The sequence below is a fragment of the Labeo rohita genome, chromosome 6 (assembly GCF_022985175.1).
Source record: "Labeo rohita strain BAU-BD-2019 chromosome 6, IGBB_LRoh.1.0, whole genome shotgun sequence".
Classification (NCBI taxonomy): Eukaryota; Metazoa; Chordata; class Actinopteri; order Cypriniformes; family Cyprinidae; genus Labeo; species Labeo rohita.
This window is the reverse complement of record NC_066874.1, coordinates 11402090-11423455: the sequence shown is the minus strand read 5'-3', so window position 1 is coordinate 11423455 and position 21366 is coordinate 11402090. Positions and strand designations below refer to the sequence as shown.

Sequence of the window (21366 nt, the reverse complement as noted above, 5' to 3'; positions counted from 1 at the left end):
TTAATTAATAGACTTATACACTGATACATTTCACATTGTTGGGTGCTACAGTGGATTGTTACAGATTGTGCTAGAGTGTTATAGTAGAAGCAGTCATGGAAATGGTCTTCCAAAGTTGCTGGGATGGTTGACTGAATGATAACTGCATGAAGCCCCAGGTAGTAGACAGAGGGGAGGAATGCCAGTCATTAGTTTTAGCCTGGAATGTACAGTGGTGCGGTGCGACAAGACAAATTCCCGACAGTAAGCTGCTGCCGCGTTCTATTTATGACGTGCTCACACAAAATTGTGCACGGTTGTTTGTCGCGTCCAGTGTAGACAGACTTTTGCTGTTGCAGCGCGGCGCGACACTTATTTTATTTAGAAACCAGTGACAGACCACAATAGCTATTCTACATAAAATAAATTTAAAATCATTGCAGTCTCTAAAGGTTGTCTTATGGATTGTCTGTATATTTTTTTTCTTTCTGGTAAATTTTAATGACCCTAACAGGGCCAACATGCTTGTCTCAGCACTGTCCAACTTGAATCATATTGTTTGATTTGATGGGTGGGGATCTGTGTAATGGGATCAATTTTAGACCTAAAATGACATGCTCAATTTTAAAATGCAGACTAAGCTGTAAGTGTTTCTGAGTCAAATTGGGTGTGTAGATCCCTGGAGGTTTTTAACTAGTAATGGTATTGATACATTTGATAGGGACATCACTGAACTTAAGGTTTTTGCAGTTAAGGGAATCAGTAATTAAGTGAACAAAATGTTAATTTATTAGATCCTCCGATGGATTCACTTCAGTGAAGCATTCATCAGACTGATTCAAACTTGTGACTTGTCTATTTGACCTATTTGTTAAAAGAAATGATTCATAGGAGCCATTTTCCCTAAATCAGACTAGACTGGTTGCACTGTATGTTGATTTGAGTTCAGCCTGCACAGGGTGTCTCAATAGAAATATAGATGTTTTTGCCATTATTTTTTGGTATATAATCTTTGTATTAAACCATATTCAATACAGACTGCAAACTCATTTACTAGTCAAGATAAAATGCTATACTTTGCTGTAGTGCTGAACATACAGCAGCAGGGGGATACCGATGCTGAAAAACTGTTTTAAAGGAAAAAAAAAAGGATCGTGTTTTGTCTGCCAACAGAGTATAGTTAAACTGCAAACAAACTGCAACAAATGCATTTTGATTCAGTTTATCTCCATTTCAGTTTTTCCACTGAGTAATGACAGATGGGTAAATGTGAAACTGTTATCACAACGCTGAAGACAGAAAATCAAAATAAAATGGTTCTGGGCTTTGGTTATGTGTCGAAATGCACAAGTGCTAGTGTAGAGCTCCATTTGCCAATTAATTGATGTGAATATAGTACGTGCTTCAGAGATCATCACTCCTGGGTGGAGTTCGCATAGCGTCAACCATTGATGCAGTGCCAAAGTGTCCGTTTGATGACTTGTCAAAAATTAACATGCACGAGTTTGTGAGAAAATGTATTCTAGGATCATAGCTAGATTCAGATTTTACATCTGACACACCTAGACCGTGACTGTGAGCATGCACAGGACAGCGATCTTCATTCTTGTAGCGTAAGCCTGGCTTAAGTTTCTAATAGAAATTCAACAGTAAATGAGTCATGTTTCAAAGACAATGCAGCCTCTGTTACTCTACTCCTAAAAAACAAAACAAAACAAACAAAAAAAACACAAGACTACAAACACAAAGAACAGCATTCTTCCACATCTGGGATTATTATTATTATTATTTTTTTTTTTTTTTTTTTACTATTTTAATTTCAATATGAAAAGAAATTCAGACCTATAAAACTCAAGCCAGTGTAACTGCTATATGAATAAGTGAGCCAGAACATTAAGAAACCATTAAATAAATAAATAACATAGTGCATTTACAGTGCAGTGTGCCCCCCTAAAAATAAACATTGCTTGGTGCTTTTGTTGTAAGAGTGGCTTCAAAGTAGTTTACTTCTAGAACAAAAATTTACAGATAATTTACTCACCCCTTGTCACCAAAGATGGAGGAGGATGTGTTTAATGGTAAGATGAGTTACAGTAAGTGTTAATATTTTTGTTGTTATCCATTAATGTTTTTGAATGACATTTTGACATTGTCTGCATAGCTTAAAGGAAAAGTTCACTTCCAGAACAAAAATTTACAGGGAATTTACTTACCCCCTTGTCATCCAAGATGTTCATGTCTTTCTTTCTTCAGTCATAAAGAAATGATGTTGTTTGAGGAAAACATTTCAGGATTTCTCTCCATATAGTGGACTTCTATGGTGCCCCCGAGTTTGAACTTTCAAAATGCAGTTTAGATGCAGTTTCAAAGGGCTCTAAATGATCCCTGCTGAGGAAGAAAGGTCTTATCTAGCAAAACAACTGGTCATTTTCTAAAAAAAAATTGACAATTTATATACTTTTTAACCTTAACTTTGAAGTTGGAGAAGAAATGAGATGGGAGTTTTTCAACCTACCCTAACTGTCATGAACCAGAATACACACAAAGTTCACGCAGAGCTAGACAAGACGAGCGTTTTAAGGTTAAAATGTTTATAAATTAGGGCTGCACGATTATGACAAAAATCATAATTGTCGATTATTACCTTGAAATTGTAATTGTGATTAGTGATTATTAATTACAATTATCACAATTTACATTTAATGAAATTTTGAATAGCTTTATACCATTGCTTAAATCACTGCATGCCACATTTTTATATATAGTTTCTTCTTTAAATATAAAAAAAGAAAAAATTAAAAAAAAAGGTAAGATAACCTATAGGAAAAACACCCCCACCCCTACATCTTAAGCAAGCAGAATAATGTAATGTATTTATATTTATATATATTATACATATATATATATATATAAAGGGATGTCACAATACTCAATATAATACCGAACCCTTTGGTACGACCTCCACGGTTCAATACGCACTTGTGAATTGCGGTTTTGCATTTAAATAACTTCCTTGTTTTATTTCTCTCAGAATTTGCTGTATGTGTGCCCCTGATTTCACGTGCTGAGATGAGGAAACGCTTCCCTGCTTATATTTGAAAAAGCAACACACGCAGAGCATCTTCTATTTTAATGACATGCAGTGATAAGCCTTTCTAAACCTGTTGTCCAACAAAAGAGTTACAAAAACAAAGGTTTTTATACGTTATGCATTAAGTTTTAAAACATTATGACTTGTTTTTAATTCACAACATCAGTCCAGCGTTTGAAATAACTTCCTAATGTAATCTGATGTGGATTCTTATCACAAAATGAGACAGACAATAAACTCTATACTCATATTCTATGTATGTCGATTAGCAATGGCTTATGAAGATACACGAGATGGCTTAAAGAACACAGATAAACCATATATTATTGAAGACGAGTGTTTATTGTCCTTACATTTCGTCATTCAAACGTTTAACGTTATATCTTGTTTTTAATCAGTTACAGCAATAGCGATGCATCATCAGTGCTACTTCTTTGACGCATATGTGGGTTTTTTGCACGAGGGCTCCCTCTGGCGTGCAGTATGAATGAAACCCATTCTATTTTGCGTAAAAATCGAAAAAATAATACCTCTCTCAAAAGAAAATTAAGCAGACATATACTAAACCACGCTTTTTCCAGTGTACAGAGGTTTATGTCAGTATTTTGTTAATTTGTTGCAAAAAAAGCACATTGAAGTGGCAAGATATCAGAACCGAACCGAAAACCGTGGTTAAAAACCGAGGTACGTATTGAACCGTAACTGTAAACTAACTGTATTGTTGCATATACATGTAATAGTCTTTAAAGTAGTCTCTTATGCTCATCAAGGCTGCATTTATTTGATTAAAAAAAAAAAAAAAAAAAAAAAAAAAAAAAAAAAAAAAACAGTAATATTGCAAAATGTTTTTACAATATAAAATAATGTTTTTTATTTTAACATACTTTAAAATAGAATTTATTCCTGTGATGAAAAGCTGAATTTTTATCAGCTTTTACTCCAGTCTTAAGTGTCACATGATCCTTCAGAAATCATTCTAACATGCGGATTTATTATTAGAATGATCAATGTTGGATAATATCAACAGTTGTGCTGCCAAATATTTTTTGGAACCTGTAATTTTTTTTTTTTTTTTCAGGATTCTTTCATGAATAACAAGTTTAAAAAGTACAGTGTTTATTCAAAATATAAATATTTTATAACAATGTAAATTATTTATTATTAACTTTTAATAAACTTTTAATTATTAACTTAATACATCCTTGGTGAATAAAAGTATTAATTTCTTTAAAAAAAAAAAAAAAAAAAGAAACAATACAAATGTACTGACCATAAATATATATACACACACACACACACCTTTTAATGATTATATAATTGTGGCATGTGCAATTGTAATCACGATTAAAAATTTGATTAATTGTGCAGCACTAATATGAACTGTCATTTTTTTTTTTTTTTTTAAATAATTGATTGTTTGGCTAGATAAGACCCTTCTTCCTCGGCTGGGATCGTTTAGAGCCCTTTGAAGCTGCATTTAAACTCTATTTTGGACGTTCAAACTCGGGGGCACCATAGAAGTCCACTATATGGAGAGAAAACCTGAAATGTTTTCCCTCAAAAAACAATTTCTTTACGACTGAAGAAAGAAAGACATGAACATCTTGGATGACAAGGGGGTGAGTAAATTATCTGTAAATTTTTGTTCTGAAAGTGAACTTTTCCTTTAAGCTATGCAGACAAGGTCAAAATATCATTCAAAAACATTAATGGATAACAACAAAAATATTAATACTTACTGTAACTCATCTTATCATTAAACACATCCTCCTTCAACTTTTAAACATATTGGTCATGCACTAGTTTGATGCTTTTAAAGAACAGCCACAACACAAAAGCAAAGCTAAAGCTAAAGAAACCAGTTTTTTTTTTTTTTTTTTTTTTTTTTTTGCGTAAAATATCAGACAGTATGTTTTAAAATATAAGGTGGGAGGCATATAAAGACCCTTTCTAGCAAAGTCATTAACAGATTGCTCTCTCTGGTTCTGCATGTGTACTAGTAACCACAAACCTTAATCAAGTGGCAAAAATGGGCTGAGGTGAAAAAAAAAAGTGTCAGTTTCACTGTTTAGGTGAGACAATGTGCAGAGCCATTTTTGTAATAAAGTCAAAGTTTTGTTTTGCCTCTGCCGTATTGCAGTCTTAGTAACTCCCTTTTTTTGCAACAGTATGTGGTGAAAATGAACACCCACTAAAATAACATTTGGGTGAACATGTATAAGAGCATGAGATATCTGTCTGCTTCTAAGATCACAGTGGCTGGTTACTATTTCTACAAGTCTATTTTCTATGCTTGGTGTACTGGTGGATTGTCAGTAAAACTTCATACCCTGTCAGTTGCTCCATAAATATAAGAGAGTCAATCTGTGATATGGACTTCAAAAGATGTTTTTAAACTTTGATTAAAAATAAATAAATAAATGCTTATAAAGCATTTTGTATCCCTAAGATTTTGATGCGTTTATCACAGCAATGCCATAAATCATAAATTTAAGTTACCTTACGATGGTTCGTTCAGACTTCTGACTACAAATGTCTTACTAGTCTTTAAAACAAACCACCAACACTACAGAAGAACAACCTTGGTGCACACACGACGTCACTTTTTGGGTGGGGAAACCACCTTCATTTATTCAGCACTTCCTTCAAAATCTTGTTTGAACTATTCTTTTAATTTCATCCAGGAAGCAAGTATTTTGTTCAAAAAAATGTCATGGTGAACTGTTAACCAACTGTAAACCTGTTAAACCAGCCATTGTTCACATCACATCATAATGCAGTTTCTTAGCAAGTTTACTAAGTGCTATTTCTCATTTCCTTCTAAGAATTTTCTAAACCACACAGTATGCAAAAGGAAGTCTTGCCTGTAAGCTTGCTGAAGAACCATTTGCAGCGGGCACTGTTTCGCACTAGTAGTGTGTACGCTGCTGCCCCCTCATCAAACTCTAGGTGGATACTCTGAGAGCCCAGACCCACCTCCAGATAGCTGAGTTCACACAACCGATGGCTTTCTCTTTTCCGCAGCCAGTCTGAGGGTTGCCCTCTGCAACAGAAATTAGAGACATGTAAGAAATATGAAAATAAATGTAAGAGATGTGGAAAGAAATATGCTTGTAAATTGTTAGTAAAGCTAGTCACTGAATATTCTACCCATTTCAATTGATTCTGTTAAAACATTCAATTCAGCATTTGTGGATATTTAATGAGGTATATTCCCTTTGTGCATGAAATGACAGATATGATAATTTAGTGGAGATGGCTTAAAGCTATAATCCCTTATGATTAATCCTTAACTAGATTTGTTAAACCGGTAACACACTGGACAAAAAGCTTCATGCAGAGTCATGCTGAGGGTGTGACAATGCACATGCAGTATCGAACCCATTTGAATGCAGTATCGACATCATTCTGTGCTTGCTTTCAAAACTAAATCTATTCCTCATGCAGGCAAAACTTCACTTCAAGAATGAACAAGTTGATAAGTATGAAATTGGCTGTATAAAAAAACAGCAGTGCAAATTGAAAGATTACAAGGGCAATGTCAGAATTCACAGCTGGGTGGCGTGGTAGATGCACATTCATAAAAAAAACAGTGTGTTCAACTTTTAGGACACTTTGTGTCATCCAACAGACGTCTGCGACCTCCTTTAAAGTTTCATGTAGGTTATACAACAGCTCACCCAAAAATAAACATTTGCTGACAATTTACCCATTATCAGGCCATACAAGTTGTAAATGAGTTTGTTTCTTCATCAACAGATTTACTTCACTTGCTCACTAATGGATCCTCTGCAAATGGGTGCCGTCAGAATGTTAGCTGCATGTTTGTAAGAAAAAAATTCATAAATATAGCAGCAAGCAGCGATGACGGGCCAGAGTCGTCAGCGCAACCACTTCCCTGGTGCCGTCAGGAAAACAGTGCCCAGTGGACATTTGCATTTACATTAAACCTGTGGCAGGTTGGATTGAAGGGTTACAACAATGAAAGGGTTAAAAGCAAAATGTTTTAAAGTCATTCTGATACAATGAGATTGAGCTGATAGAATTAGAGTTAAAAAGATTCCTTATCCTATGAGGTCATCTTGTGTTAATCCTTGATATTACAGTCTTCATCTGCCAGTTTACATGTGTGATATTTTAAATGTTTTTGCAATCTCTGGAAACATGATAAACATATTTTCTAAGAATGACTTGTTTTTCATATGTAAAAAGTTGTGAAGAGTTAGGATAATGCACTTTTTCTCTCTCTCTCTCTCTCTCACACACACACAAACACCCACCCCCACACTCAACACTCAACACACACCCTTAACACACATACCACAACCCCGTCCCCCTACACAGAGTTAGAGTGAGATCAGATGTTTAATAGTTTTTTAATTTTCTATTTTTAGTAGACTATTTTATATTGATGGAACTAAGTTTTTTTTTTTTTCAGAATGACTAGTTGTCTGTATGAAAAATTTTGAAGTGTTTGGGATGCTGCATGCACCAGAAAATTAAGGTAATTTTTTTTTACTGCTACTTTAATAAATCACCACGTTCAAGATAACCCAAATCCGCTCACAGTTTAGCATCTTTAGTATCTTGGCATCATATTGACAAAGTTTGGTGTAAATTCCATGATTTTTGAAAGACTAGTATACATTAATTCACATATTTTTCCAAAAATCAAATAAAAATAGCCGACCTCCTGTTGATCGCAACTAATGGGTGTAATCGGTCACACACACACACACACACACACACACACACACACAACCACCCAGGCACAAACAGACCCCCACACTCAACACACACACCACAACCCCATCCCCCCACACACAGAGTTAGAGTGAGAGAGTTAAGAGTGAGATCAGATGTTTAATAGCTTTTTAATTTTCTAATTTTAGTAGACCATTTTATATCAATGAAACTAAGCATTTATTTCTCAGAATGACTAGTTCTGTGTATGTAAAAAGTTTTGAAGAGTTTGGATGCTGCACTTTGAAGATAAAGGAACATTTCGGTTATCTTTTTTGCTGCTACTTTAATAAACCATTCAGGATATCCCAATATCCCAAATCTGCTCATAATTTAACATATTCAGTATGTTGGCATCATGTTGACAAAGTTTGGTGTAAATTAGATGTTTTTTGTAGGAGTACTATTCATTAATTCACAACTATATTTTTCCAAAAAATATAGTTCCTGTTGGTCGCAGCGAATGGTGTAAATGAGACAGTTGTCCGGCTTGATGAGAACAATATATGTGCCGATATTGGTGTCTGTAGCTAAAACTAACCCCCTCCCCCACTTTTGACAAAAGGTGGCGCTATGGAGTGCCTCCTCCACGCCTATTTATGAGCTTTAGCCAGTGTCTAACTATCATTAATACTGATGTGTGTGTTGAGTTTCATGAAATTCTAAGCATGTTAAGTGCCCCAAAACACAGGAAACAAATGTTAAAGTTTGACACGTTGCCATGGCAATAGCAATTAATTTATCAACAAACCCTTTACAGATTCTCATCAGCTGTGTTTTGACATTATTCTGAAGTTTGAAGCAAATCGGGTAAAAATAACCATGTGATTTTAAAGGATTTTTAAAAGAGACACACTTCCTGTTGCCAATTGGTGGCACTATAACTTTGACTTCTAATAGTCACATCTATGTGATTGGCCTCATACAACAAACAAACTTGAAGTTTGATCAAAATCAGGCGATCTATGAAAAAGTTATTAGGCACTTCCTGTTTCTCATTTCTTGCCATAATTTTGACGCCGTTTGCCATGGCCAAACTGTTAGAGATATCAAAGGTCCCCTCACAATTTTTCATTCCCAATGTCTTGAGATCATATTGACAGAGTTTGGTGGCAATGGGGTAAAAAACCTAGGACTAGCATATCAAATTCCAGAGCATGCGTTTTATAAATAACTCTGAATAACCAACTTCCTGTTGGGATGAGCTAATGACATGCAGTGTGAAAGTTGTTCAGCTTGATGGGTTCTATATGTGTACCGAGTTTCATATGTGTAAGTGCAAGTATGTGTGATATGTAGCCCTCCAAATTCCAGTAGAGCCACTTTTCCACGCCCATGTACCAGTCTCTGCCCGGCCCTAATGGCCGCAGATTCCAATGTGTGTGCCAATTTTCAAGAGTTTTTGAGCATGTTAAGTGCCCCAAAACCCCCAAAAACCTTGACAAAAAAATAAGAAGAATCCTTAGGGGATCAATAGGGCTTTCGCAGAGGACCATTTTAGCTGAAATACAGTTTGAAGTTAAAAACTTCTTTATGATGAATTTGTTTATCACAAATACACAGCTTTACTTAAAAAAACAGTAATTAATGGACTGTAATTGTGTTGATTACTTGTGGACTATTATGATGCACTGTTATTGATCTGAACTCAGCCAAAACTAAACTGACTTAAGCTAAATAATGAAACTATTGTTTTTTGAAACTATTGAGTTTCTATTAGTGATTCTGATATTTAACTGTTTATCTTTGTGGAGTGCTTTGACAAAGGGTGACCATACATGCCAGGATTTCTATATTGCCTAAAATATCCAGGATTTGACTGTTTGCGCTGCGCAGACCAATTGTTGTATGACATCCGTGAGAGCCATAAAGAGCAGACGGCTCCTTGTGCTTTCGAATCGCTCTCACAGTACTTTGATGTCATACAATGATCGGTCTGCGCATTGCACTTCAAGTCAAATGAATGAACGAACAAACACATCTAATATGTACACGTATTTGCATTGCTTTTACCGTTCTCTGCAGACCCCACCTTCTCTTGCACCACGATTGGTTATGTACAAAGTTTGCACGCTATAGGTTAAATTACTTTTTGATCATAACCTTCAGAAAGTATGAAAACAGGAACCAAAGCCAAGTATAGAAATCCTGGCCATGACATGTTCTGTAAAATGGCACGTATGGCCACCCTACTTTGACACAAACTGTACTGTCCAACTATATTGTGCAACTGCACAGGATCCATTCCAAAGCAAGTGAGATAAGGCCAATTTTCTCCAAATCTGTTCTGGGTGAAGAGAAACAAACATTTTGCATGGCCTGAGGGTGAGTACATTTCCAGCACATTTTCATTTTTGGGTTAACTACTTCTTTATGGCTGGTCCTTGTGGTAATTACAGTATATTGGGCAGGAAATTCACACCACACCAATTAGTAGCCATGGCCTGGCCATGCTGAGTCTGCTGACATATGAAAATACAGCATTCTTATCCATGTGAAATTGCGAAAATATACATAATATGAAAAATGTATGACAAGTATACTGGATGGGTGGACTCTAGAGATACTACACTATTACATTTACTGTGAACCATGACAAAACCCACAATATTGCAGAAAGTTTCAGTGTTTGTTTCATCTGGACTACCCATACCCAGTTGAAAGCTGCTCTTTCAAACCCTGCATTTAACTGAAGAAATTCAAGTTGCTTACTCAGACTGTGAGGTGATTTCTAAGATGTAGATGTACTGGTCCGACACAACCATAAGGGAATGGAACTCCACTGCATCCCCAAACTTCACAATGGACATCTAAAGTCAAGTGAAACTAAGAAAAGGTTAATATAAATAATTCCAACTTCTCAATCACGCAGAAATACTTCAAACACTTTAATCATAACTTAAAATTCCAAGCACGTTTGGAACAAATACAATATAATGTTTGCTGGGTGAATTAGAAGTAGAGTAAATGTCTTTTGAGTTTTACCAGCACTTTGGCATTTAAACTTAGTGCTGGAATACATTACAAGACTTTTGAAATCTGAACAGATTTTTAAAAACACTAGGCATCATACACTTACCGACTTCGTAAATAGCGACAGAGGAAAACTGGCCATCATACACTACACGACTGAGGATACGGTGACCGGGAAGGACATGTTTGGTTCCCTTAATTTTGATAGTATGTCATGGCCATAAGATATTAATTTGTGGGAACGTCATGTGTCGTGCCCACAAGATCATTTTGTCAAGGTAACGTCATCCTTATGTCGTGACCACGAGATGTGAACTTGTGGCCTTTCGTGGCCACGACTTCTTATGTTGAGGGTAGGACATATTTTTCTTGTGGCCACGAGTTTAATGCGCAAGCAAACCTGCATGACCATAGTAACCCGGGATTATCAAAGATGGATTTATTAATATTTTATTTTGAATTAAGAAATGATTATTAATTATTATAAAAATTAATACATTAATAAGTATTTTAACCATAAGCGATGCTGTCTACTATATTACCATTATTTCACTAATACACATCTAAAAATATACAACTCATGGAAATTAATTATTTATTATCTCCGCGAGCGATCGCAGTTTGAGTATAGTTCTGTGTAAACAGTACTTTGTCAGGATCTAGAACGACAAAATATTAGTGATTCCGATATAACATACCAGTTTAGAAATGCAATAAAGTACTATTTTTTGCTTGTTATATTCCAATATTTCAGAGAATATTATTCAGTAAATTAACATTATCCAGTGTACTATTCTTCACTCTTTATATTAAACAGCTTATAAACCTACTAAAACTGTAGTTTAAAATGAAGTTGATATGACTCCTGTCCTTTATTTATTTTCTCCATTTGAAAACATTAGACATTCTACATTTGTTTTGCTTAGTGTTACAGCTGATGCATTTTATAAATAATAATAAAAAATTAAAAAAAAATAATAAAACATGTTTTTAATGTTGTAATATGAAGATTAAGGAGGAAAAAAAAAATCAAAGTGAAGTATGGACTTATTTCACTCAGTTACTTATTTATTTTATAACAATAAATAAATATCAGTTCTGCATATTGGTTATCGGCCACATAAATATGCAAATAATCGGTATCGGTAATAAAAAAATAAATTTAAAAAAAAATCATTATTGGTCGATTACTACTGTAAATGCTCGACAGGCCAATAAAGCTTTGATTATGCTATATGACTGGGATTTTTACTGGAATGCAGTTTAAAGGTTGAATTTAACATGTATTTTATTTTATTTTGTCTAATTAATAGACTAGCCTATATAAGGCGTTTACATCAATATATGATAGCAAATACTAGCATTTATAGAATGTCAATTAGGTAAAGCGATATACAATAAATATAAAAATATAAATGAGCGTGTTTTCATTTACAAATTAAACTATGTGAATGATTCATTCCTCAATGAAACACTATAGTATTTATATAGGCTAGTCTATTAATTAGACAGAATAAAATAAAATAAACCTTTAAACTGCATTCCAGTAAAAATCCCAGTCATATAGCATAATCAAAGTTTTATTGGCAAGCATTTACAGTAGGCCAACAATTTCATTCAGAGCATTAAGTTAAGAGATTGAAATGAAGAGGAAAAAACTAATTTAAACGAATATAAAAATATAACCAATAATAATAGTCTAATAATAATAATAATAATAATAATAATAATAATAATAATCATCATCATCATCATCATCATCATAATAATACAAATACGGAAAAAAGACAATCAGTTAATGGACTTACAAGACTGTGGAATGGATAAAAATGTTTTCTTGTAGGCCTATTTTATTTGATGTACTTTATGTATAATTTATTCATGATAAACTTCTTTCGAATGCTGTCTACATCACGCATAGACAGCATCGCCTATATGGTTAATATAATCATTTGTTAATGTATTCATTTCTATAATAATTAATATAATAATTTCTTAATTCAAAATAAAATATTAATAAATCCATCTCTGATAAACTTGGGTTACTATGGTCACACAGCTTTGTTTGTGCATTAAACTCATGGCCACAAGAAATGCATGTCATTCCCTCCACATAGCATCTAGAGGCCACGACATATGATATTCCCACAAATCGATATCTCATGGCCACGACATATTACGTTCATACGAGTTAAAGGGGTCATCGGATGCCCATTTTCCACAAGTTGATATGATTCTTTAGGGTCTTAATGAAAAGTCTATAATATACTTTGGTTAAAAATTCTCAATGGTAGTGTAAAACAACACCCTTTTTACCTTGCCAAAATCAGCTCTGCAAAAATCATCCCATTCTGGTCGAGGCTGCTTTAAATGAGCTCTGCTGACCCTGCCCCTCTCTTCTCTTTGTGGAGTGACAAGCTTGTTTACTTCAGCCGCATTTAGCCACGTTTAGCCGCTAAACTTGCTAACTAGCACATTATTAGGAAAGGCGATCGCAAAGATTCATAAAAAACCTATACTCACTTCTGCTGTAAGCGAAGCTGGATCACGAATAAGTCGCGCGAACATAGATGGATATATGTAGATCGGGAGGCGCATTCCCTTCACAAATGTAATCCACTGCATCTTCAGCAGCTCAGATGTTGGGAGTAAATGATGACCACTACATTTGTTATTACATGCAGCAACACAACACCTCAATCACTCAATTCTTGTCTAACTTACATCCCTGCTCTGGCATCAAAACATGGAGGTTGGACTGTTACAACTGATCTGAGGTAAGACGCTCATGTCAATCAACTATCGTGGGAGTGGTCTCTGTTGGTGTGATGCCACAACGACAGGCATCTGAGAATGGCTCAATTTGAAAAATATTATTTTTACAGATTAATTAAAAACCACTGCATGGATTTTTAGCATTATAGGGTAGATTTGTACATACACTGCCAACACACATTAATGTTCAAAGAACATGTAAAAGTGAACTTAGCATCCGATGACCCCTTTAATATGTTGTGGCCACAACAAAATTAAGTGAACCGAACATGTCCCCTCTCTGTCACCATATGAGGATCATACACTAGCAGACTGTGTTTGAAGTTGTTTCAGTCACAACAAACTCTCGCAGAAACGTGTGCCTTGTGGCTAGGAGACGCTTGACAAATGAAAACAATATGTGTTCTAAAATCGGCTGAAAATATCAAACATGTTTGATATCCTCCGACTGGATAAAATTAAAGTCTGAAGCTAAAAATTCGGAGTCTGTGAACATAATACACTGTGATTTTCTATGGAATCTGTCAACTCAAATCTGCAGACTGGCTCTGACTTTAAACTAGCAACTAGCATCAACTTCTCTAGACTGTAAATCAGAAGAAAATCGAGGCAAAATTCATGTAGTGTATTCCAGGCTTTAAATGGAAATACTGGCTTAAACTGTGAGAGAGCAAAAGGCTGGCGTGAGAGAATGTATCAAATCAATTGTCACTGTCCTGGTGTGGGATTTTTAATAGGTTTTAATTGTCCTTGTAGAGGGCACCCGATGGGGCCACAGTAGCAAGTCACTGTGATCATATTTAGAGTACGGAACCCAGCAGGACACCAGTAAAATAATAAAACTACACTGAGCTATTCAGAAAGTTAACAATAAAGAAATACACTCATTTTTCAAACAGTAAAGATGTGATATAGTATGATGATATTATATGGTATGTTGAAAGTGGACAGTGTAAATAGTAGCAATAAATATCATAAATTTGCTTTTATGAATAAAAGATCTATCATTGATTGTTGGTTGCATTAGGTTTTGACTAGGTACATATCCTCTTTAAATGTTTTTGGTTAACATTATTGAGGGCACTGCATACAGCTTATCTTGCCTTTAAAAAGCAGCGAAGCTCCTCTTCTCCCTCAAACACTTCCACATCCAGGAACAGCTGAATTCGATGGTCAACTGTCTCTGACAGCAAGTCAAACTGAGCTGAAATGAAAATAAAGTTTAGGTTTAAATTCCTCAAATGGCATAAAATTAGTACAAACTACTACGCAAAAAAAAAGCTGACATTACAATAGTATACCTGTAATATCAATATCTGTTAAATTAGTTCACATAATTTATGGCTAGAATAGCCTGCCAAACATTAGGCTTTATTCTCTGGTACCAATTTAATGTGCGGCAGAAAACTTCCTCTCTTTATAATTCTATTGTTTTGGTCATGTTTACAAAGCACTCAGTTTAGTCAATGAGTTTCAAGGCTACACTATTTAAATGGCGATCCTAAAACAGGCCTGGGCTCAATAACTACAGTTTCTCTTGCCATTTCCAATCAGTCTTCTTTAAACAAATTCTCATTACTGTCACCCTTTCTAACCACTCTACTGATCTTCATCCCGAGAGGGGACCACCTACTATTGTTGGAGCCTTCTGTGTACTGTGGTGACTGCTGGTCCTGATGTTTTTGATAGCCGTTGTAGCAGGCATTGTCAGCCCCCTTCTCCTTAAGCCGCTCTGAGCTACTCTGCACTTGTCCATCAGTTGTGCTAAAGTTGATTAGTTGTGAGGTTTTCTGGTCAACCCATGTCTCATTCTGATTAGTCAAACAATTAGACAGGAAGCTGTGGGCTGTGTGGAAGTAAGCTGCGGCTCCCTCTGTGGAGGACTCTGAATTGTTGGAGGGGGCTGCCACGGGATAGCAAAGACTGTCCAGGGACCAACTCCTAGGCGAATTAAGCAAATTAAGTAAGTAAAAAGAGAACATTAACATTATATTGTTGTGGAAATATCAAGTCAGAAAGAACATAAACCCAGACCTCATTGTGCTTGGGTTGAACTGAGTTGTCCCTGTCATCAAAGGTAAAGTGTCTGGCATCATTTTGTTCAAAAGGTGTACTGGTGGAAGGAGCTGACTGAACAGCCAACTGAACTACATGATCGCTATTGCACTCTGAGCAGATGACAGTACAACCTGAAAAAATAAATAAAATAAAATAAATAAAATAAATTTATAACTAAATACATAAATAAGGATACACAATTCTATCCTGACACATCCAAGACCATCTAATACAGTTAATGTGTCGAAATGGCAGCTGAAAAGAAAATCAAAAGACACGCACACATTCCATTCAAGGTAACACTCACTACAGGACAGAGTGTTTAACATACTCTTTCCTTCAGAATTATTTTAAAGGCGTTAATGCTCTTAAAATAAACACCTTCACTGATCTCTGCCCCATGCAGAACCAACTATGTGTTTGGCCCAGATGATCCACAGGACACCAAGCAAACAGACTGAAAGCAGCTGAACAAATGTCCCAGAACCTCCGGTTTGCGTGTCAAAGCATGTTTTAAACTATGCAATGCTGCAGAGGAGGAGGATGAACTCTGTACCAAACCAGTCATTAAAAAGAAATGGCCTGCAGGATGTTACAGTGGCTAAACAAAAAAGTAAAACTCTATTATATGGGTTACCCTGGAAATAGGTCATATGATAAAATTATTGGCTGCCTGATGGGAGTCCCAGGAAAAAAGCTTTTACACTCAAAGCTTGGCAAACATTCCATATTTATGAAATTCTTTGGTGGCACATTTTATCCAGGTTCTCTCATGCTCCAACATGACAATCGCCCACTCGTGGTAAGCCTAATTAATTTTTTTGAATAACTTTATCTTGTGGTGAAAGCTGTGACAAAAAAAAGGATCAGAACCAAAAAACTGCTGCCACGGTAATAACCAGTATCAATCAACTGTTGTTGTCTCAACTTTTACGGCACATTATAATACTGTGTTTAATTGCAATGAGGTGGAGGCATCCACAGTCATGCTAGATAGAATGATTGTAATTGCCATAATACTAATGAAAAGTGTGTTGAGAGTTGCATGTATTTGTACCACTCCCTAAAATGTTCTTTCAGGAGTGTATGCCCGCCTATGCTTCCAGGGCCTTGCTCATGACAGAAAAATTATAATCTTTTTGATTGTTAGGGCCATATGCTTACGATCATTCCTTAGCTCATCCAGGTGGCACAGGCTGCTGTCGGATTCAGTGGCTGGCTGGCAGAACTCAGTCTGACATTTAAGGCACTGAAGCCAAACTGTCTCTGGTCTCTCCTCATCCACCTGCTGGTTGTTTTCCTCAACGATTTTTGAAAGAACCTCCACTAATACCTGAGGAGTCAGAATTTTGAACTCAATTAGGTAACATCACGTTGCTTTAAATTTTAAAGTTCCATCAAAGAGTCAACAAACTGTGTGGAAATGTGTCAAAATAGATTTAAAAAAAGCATTTTGGTTGGTGTTTTAAATGGCTCTTGCCATGCTTTTACAAGTATACCGTGCGTGCATAATTATTAGGCACACTGATTTTCTGGTCATATTTTTTTTCCAAGCACATTTTACCAATTACCAAAATACATCAGTCTTAGTAACATCTATTAATTTTGTATTTATTAATGTATAAGTGATATATAATTTAGATATAAAGTATAAATATAAAATATAAAGGCTTGAAGTAAAAAAACTATTATTCAGGTGTGCATAATTATTAGGTACATTTTCTTTTACAGATAAAATGAGCCAAAAAAAGAGAGATTTAACTCTGAAAATCACAAATGATTAAATGCCCACAAGAATGATGAAATACTAATGTGACACCAGAATTTGCAAAGTTAAGGCATGACCATTGAACAGCAAAATGCTCATTGGGTCAGCACAGCCAGAAAAAAACAGGTGGAGAAGAAAACACACCTGTTATAACTGCAAATAATTAAGGTCAAAAATTAGGTGTGAAACCATCAGGAACCATTTAGTCTCCAGTGCCATCATTTACCAGAACTGCAACCTACCTGGAGTCTCCAGATGTGCAATGCATCAGGTTTTCAGAGACTCTGCTTGGGTAAAAAACACACTAAAGTGTTGTGAAATAAATAAGGACTGATTTTTTATAGGCTTTTTAGACAGATAAGTTGAGAGTGACTCTTGAGGACCAGCATCACATCCTCTTGTACCACTCTTTCAAGAATATATCTTCCAGAATCTGACAGTAAATTTTAGGAGTTCATTTTTAGTCTGTTTCCTATCCTGAAAAGTTTGTCTTGCAGAGATGGACTAAAAATGGTCCTTCCTGAGTCACTCTCAACTTATCTGCCTATAAAGCCTATAAAAAACAAACAAACAAACAAACAAAAAAACAGTCTCTGTATTTATTTCTCAAAACTTCAGCATGTCATTCTTATTACAGAAGTCCATTTCCAGAACAACAATTTAAAAGTAATTTACTCACCCCCTTGTCATTCAAGATGTTCATGTCTTTCTGTCTTCTGTCGTAAATAAATTATGTTTTTTGAGGAAAACATTTCAGCATTTTGATATGGTGCACTGATTTTGAACTTCCAAAATGCAGTTTAAATGCAGTTTCAAACGATCCCAAATGTGGTTGTAAAGGGTCTTATCTAGCATAACGATCGGTTATTTTAATAAAAATAATACAATTTATATACTTTTTAATGCCAAACGCTCATCTTGTCTTACTCTGCCTGGACTGTTTTTGTTCCGGTTCATGACAGTTAGGGTATGTCAAAAAACTCCCATCTCAATTTCAAAATCGCCCTATATCGTTGTTTTACCATTTTTGTTAAGGGTGTTTGATATTCCTTGCATGTTCACTTTGCAAAGACTGGGTTTGAACTTCTGCAGTGATGTAGGATGATTTTGAAATGATTTTTAAAGTTGAGGGAGAAAATACATTTGGAGTTTTTCGACATACCCTAACTGTCTTGAGTCAGAATACACAGAGTTCAGGGAGAGAAAGGCAAGATGTGTGTTTGAGATTAAAAAGTATTTAAATTCAGTTTTTTAATGAAAATAACCGATCGTTTTGCTAGATAAGACCCTTCTTCCTTGGCTGGGATTTACAACTGCATTTGGGATTGTTTGAAGCAGCATTTAAACTGCCTTTTGGAAGTTCAAAATCGGAGCACCATACCAGTCCATTATATGGAGAAAAATGCAGAAATGTTTTCCTCAAAAAACATAATTTCTTTACGACTGAAGAAAGAAAGACATGAACATCTTGGATGAGAAGGGGGTGAGTACATTATATGCGAATCTTTGTTTTGGAAGTGGACTTCTCCTTTAAGTGAGGGTCATTTTTTAGGATTTTTTTACCCAAGCAAAGCCTCTGAGAACCTGACACATTGCACTTCTGGAGACTCCACGTAAGCTGCAGTTCTGGAAAATGGTGGTGCTGGAGACTAAATTGTTCCTGTTGGCTTCACACCTAATTATTCACCTTAATTCTTAATTCTTTTGCAGTTAACATGTGTCTTTACTTCTCCACCTGTTTTTTGTGACCGTGCTGACCCAATGCGCATTTCGCTGTCTAAGGGGCATGCCTTAACTTTGCAAATTTAGTTTGCAAATTGCATCCTTCTCATGGCCATTTAAAAATTTTTGACTTTCAGTCTGAGTTAAATCTCTTTTTTTGCTCATTTTATCTGTAAAAGAAAATGTACCTAATAATTATGCACACCTATAAGGAGTTTTTCACTTCCAACCTTCATGGAAAATTACATATCACTTATAAATGATTAAAAACAAAATTAACAGTAGTTATTAAGACTGATGTGGTTTGGAATTGGTAAAATGTGCTTGGAAAAAAAAAATATGACCAGAGTTTCACCATGTCTAATAATTAATCACGCACTATATATGCTGCAACATAATGTACTTTACATTCATAAAATTCACATTTTGGAAATACTAACATTAAATTAAAATCAGCTGATTAGTTTTGTTGTTACTATTAAAAATCATTTTGACATACTGGCAAATCAGTAAATACAAAGCACTGATAGTTTAAAAACATCCAGTGAAAAACAATTCAAAGATATGGATTTTCTGTATTAGTGTTTTGTTGTAATGCAAACCACTAATCAATAACTAACTAAGGATTTTGGGTAAATTTGGACACGCCTCTTTTCTAAACAACCCTGCTATAACAGTTTTTTTCTGAGTTTGGCAAAGATATCTCATTTCATTCAGGAGTTATAGGCATTTTACTAAACGTGGCCCCACCCCTTTCAAACATTTTGGCATCCCTTTGCCACAGTTAGTCGAAAGTTCAACTTTTTTTTGAATAATTATTGATATTCACTCTTCAGAGTGTCTTTCTGCATTGGTTTGGTTTGGACTCCGAAAAGTATGTTTTGCAAAAAAAACCAGGGAAAATTTCACCAGTCCAAATCAAATCTGAGGCATGCATTTGTCCAGCGTGAGCCAAGAATTTCAATGACATAAGATACTTGAGCCTGTTACTGATGGTTTATGAGTTATGAGCGATTTTGTATTTTTGATTGCTGTAGTGCCCCCATCAGGCCGAGGCTTGGTGACGTTGTCGGCAGTATGAGTACTATGATCCCTCCAAGTTTCAAGTCTCTACGACTTACGGTTTGGCCTGCCCAATCAGTTTTATGTGGAGATTGATAATCCTTGGGCATTAAACAATTACAATAGGGTTTCAGTGCTAAGCACCTGAACCCCTAAAAAAAAAAAAAAAAAAAAAACATCCATAGACTGAGAGAGCATGTTTAAGTTAGACAAAAAAAAACTATTTTATTGCATGATTGGTATCACGATTGTGGAACACAATGCAAAAAAACAGAACCATTTTAGATGATTTTTCCCCAAAACAGAACCTAGATTTTTTACAAATGTCACAAATTTTACAAATGTCACATTTAATGGCAAATCGTTCTCAGTCATCTATGGCATTCTTGACATCAGGATGATTTTTACTAGTAAAAACACAAATCCTTGGTATATCAAAAATGACATAAATAGCAGAAATGAAATTCTTCATATCAAAAATGTAATTCCTACAAGCAAAAGCTATTACTGATTAGCTGTAATTATTGGCATCTGTAATTGAATTTTCAAATTTCTTCAATTATATGTCACACTTTGCAAGCAGATTTGCAGGATATGAATTTTTTGATATCAACAATTAAATTTTCACTAGTTAAAATGCCAATTCTTGACATCAGAAACTGAATTTATACTAATAATTGGTAGATCGGTGCACCTTACTAGTTGTCATTTTAGGATTATGTCCCAAGCACTGGTTGATTAATGCCTAATTGTTTAATGATAAATTATCCACCTGACCTGTAATGCCTCCTGTGGCTTGTCATCCAACATTATGTAACAACGTTTACGTCTTTCACGACTAATGTACCGGAAATGAAGCTCAAGGGCTGGGTGAGTCATTTCCACCTTCTGTAAGATTTAAAGAGAGTGTGTGAAATTGAGACAAAAATGCTCTATCATCTTATAGATCCTTATGAACAGAAAATATGTCATCTGACCTCCACTGTGCAGGTGGCCTCAGTTGTCACAACATCTTGCAGACTGTCTAGTTCCACTCGTGTTTTAACACATCCCTGGTGCATGTCTACCTCCAGCAGGTGACCCTGGCGCACTCGTAGGAAAAGTGGTTCAGAGGCCCTTTTCTGATTGCTCTCCACATCCTCTAAGAGCAGCCCCACCAGCATTGGTCTGCACAGGTCCACTGTTAAACAAAGTG

At 35.4% G+C, this 21366-nt stretch overlaps 1 protein-coding gene across 1 annotated transcript in view; it reads right to left on the bottom strand.

Moving 5' to 3' along the window:
- The window catches only part of stk11ip (serine/threonine kinase 11 interacting protein), a 39332-nt gene that overhangs the window by 5073 nt on the left and 12893 nt on the right, over window positions 1-21366 (bottom strand). The window contains exons 15-22 of the mRNA XM_051112862.1: window positions 21149-21351; window positions 20949-21059; window positions 16784-16952; window positions 15548-15750; window positions 15195-15444; window positions 14665-14765; window positions 10526-10623; window positions 5935-6113 (exon numbers count right to left, since the gene is read on the bottom strand). Coding sequence (XP_050968819.1) covers window positions 5935-6113; window positions 10526-10623; window positions 14665-14765; window positions 15195-15444; window positions 15548-15750; window positions 16784-16952; window positions 20949-21059; window positions 21149-21351 — 1314 coding nt within the window. The remainder of the gene's footprint in view (window positions 1-5934; window positions 6114-10525; window positions 10624-14664; window positions 14766-15194; window positions 15445-15547; window positions 15751-16783; window positions 16953-20948; window positions 21060-21148; window positions 21352-21366) is intronic.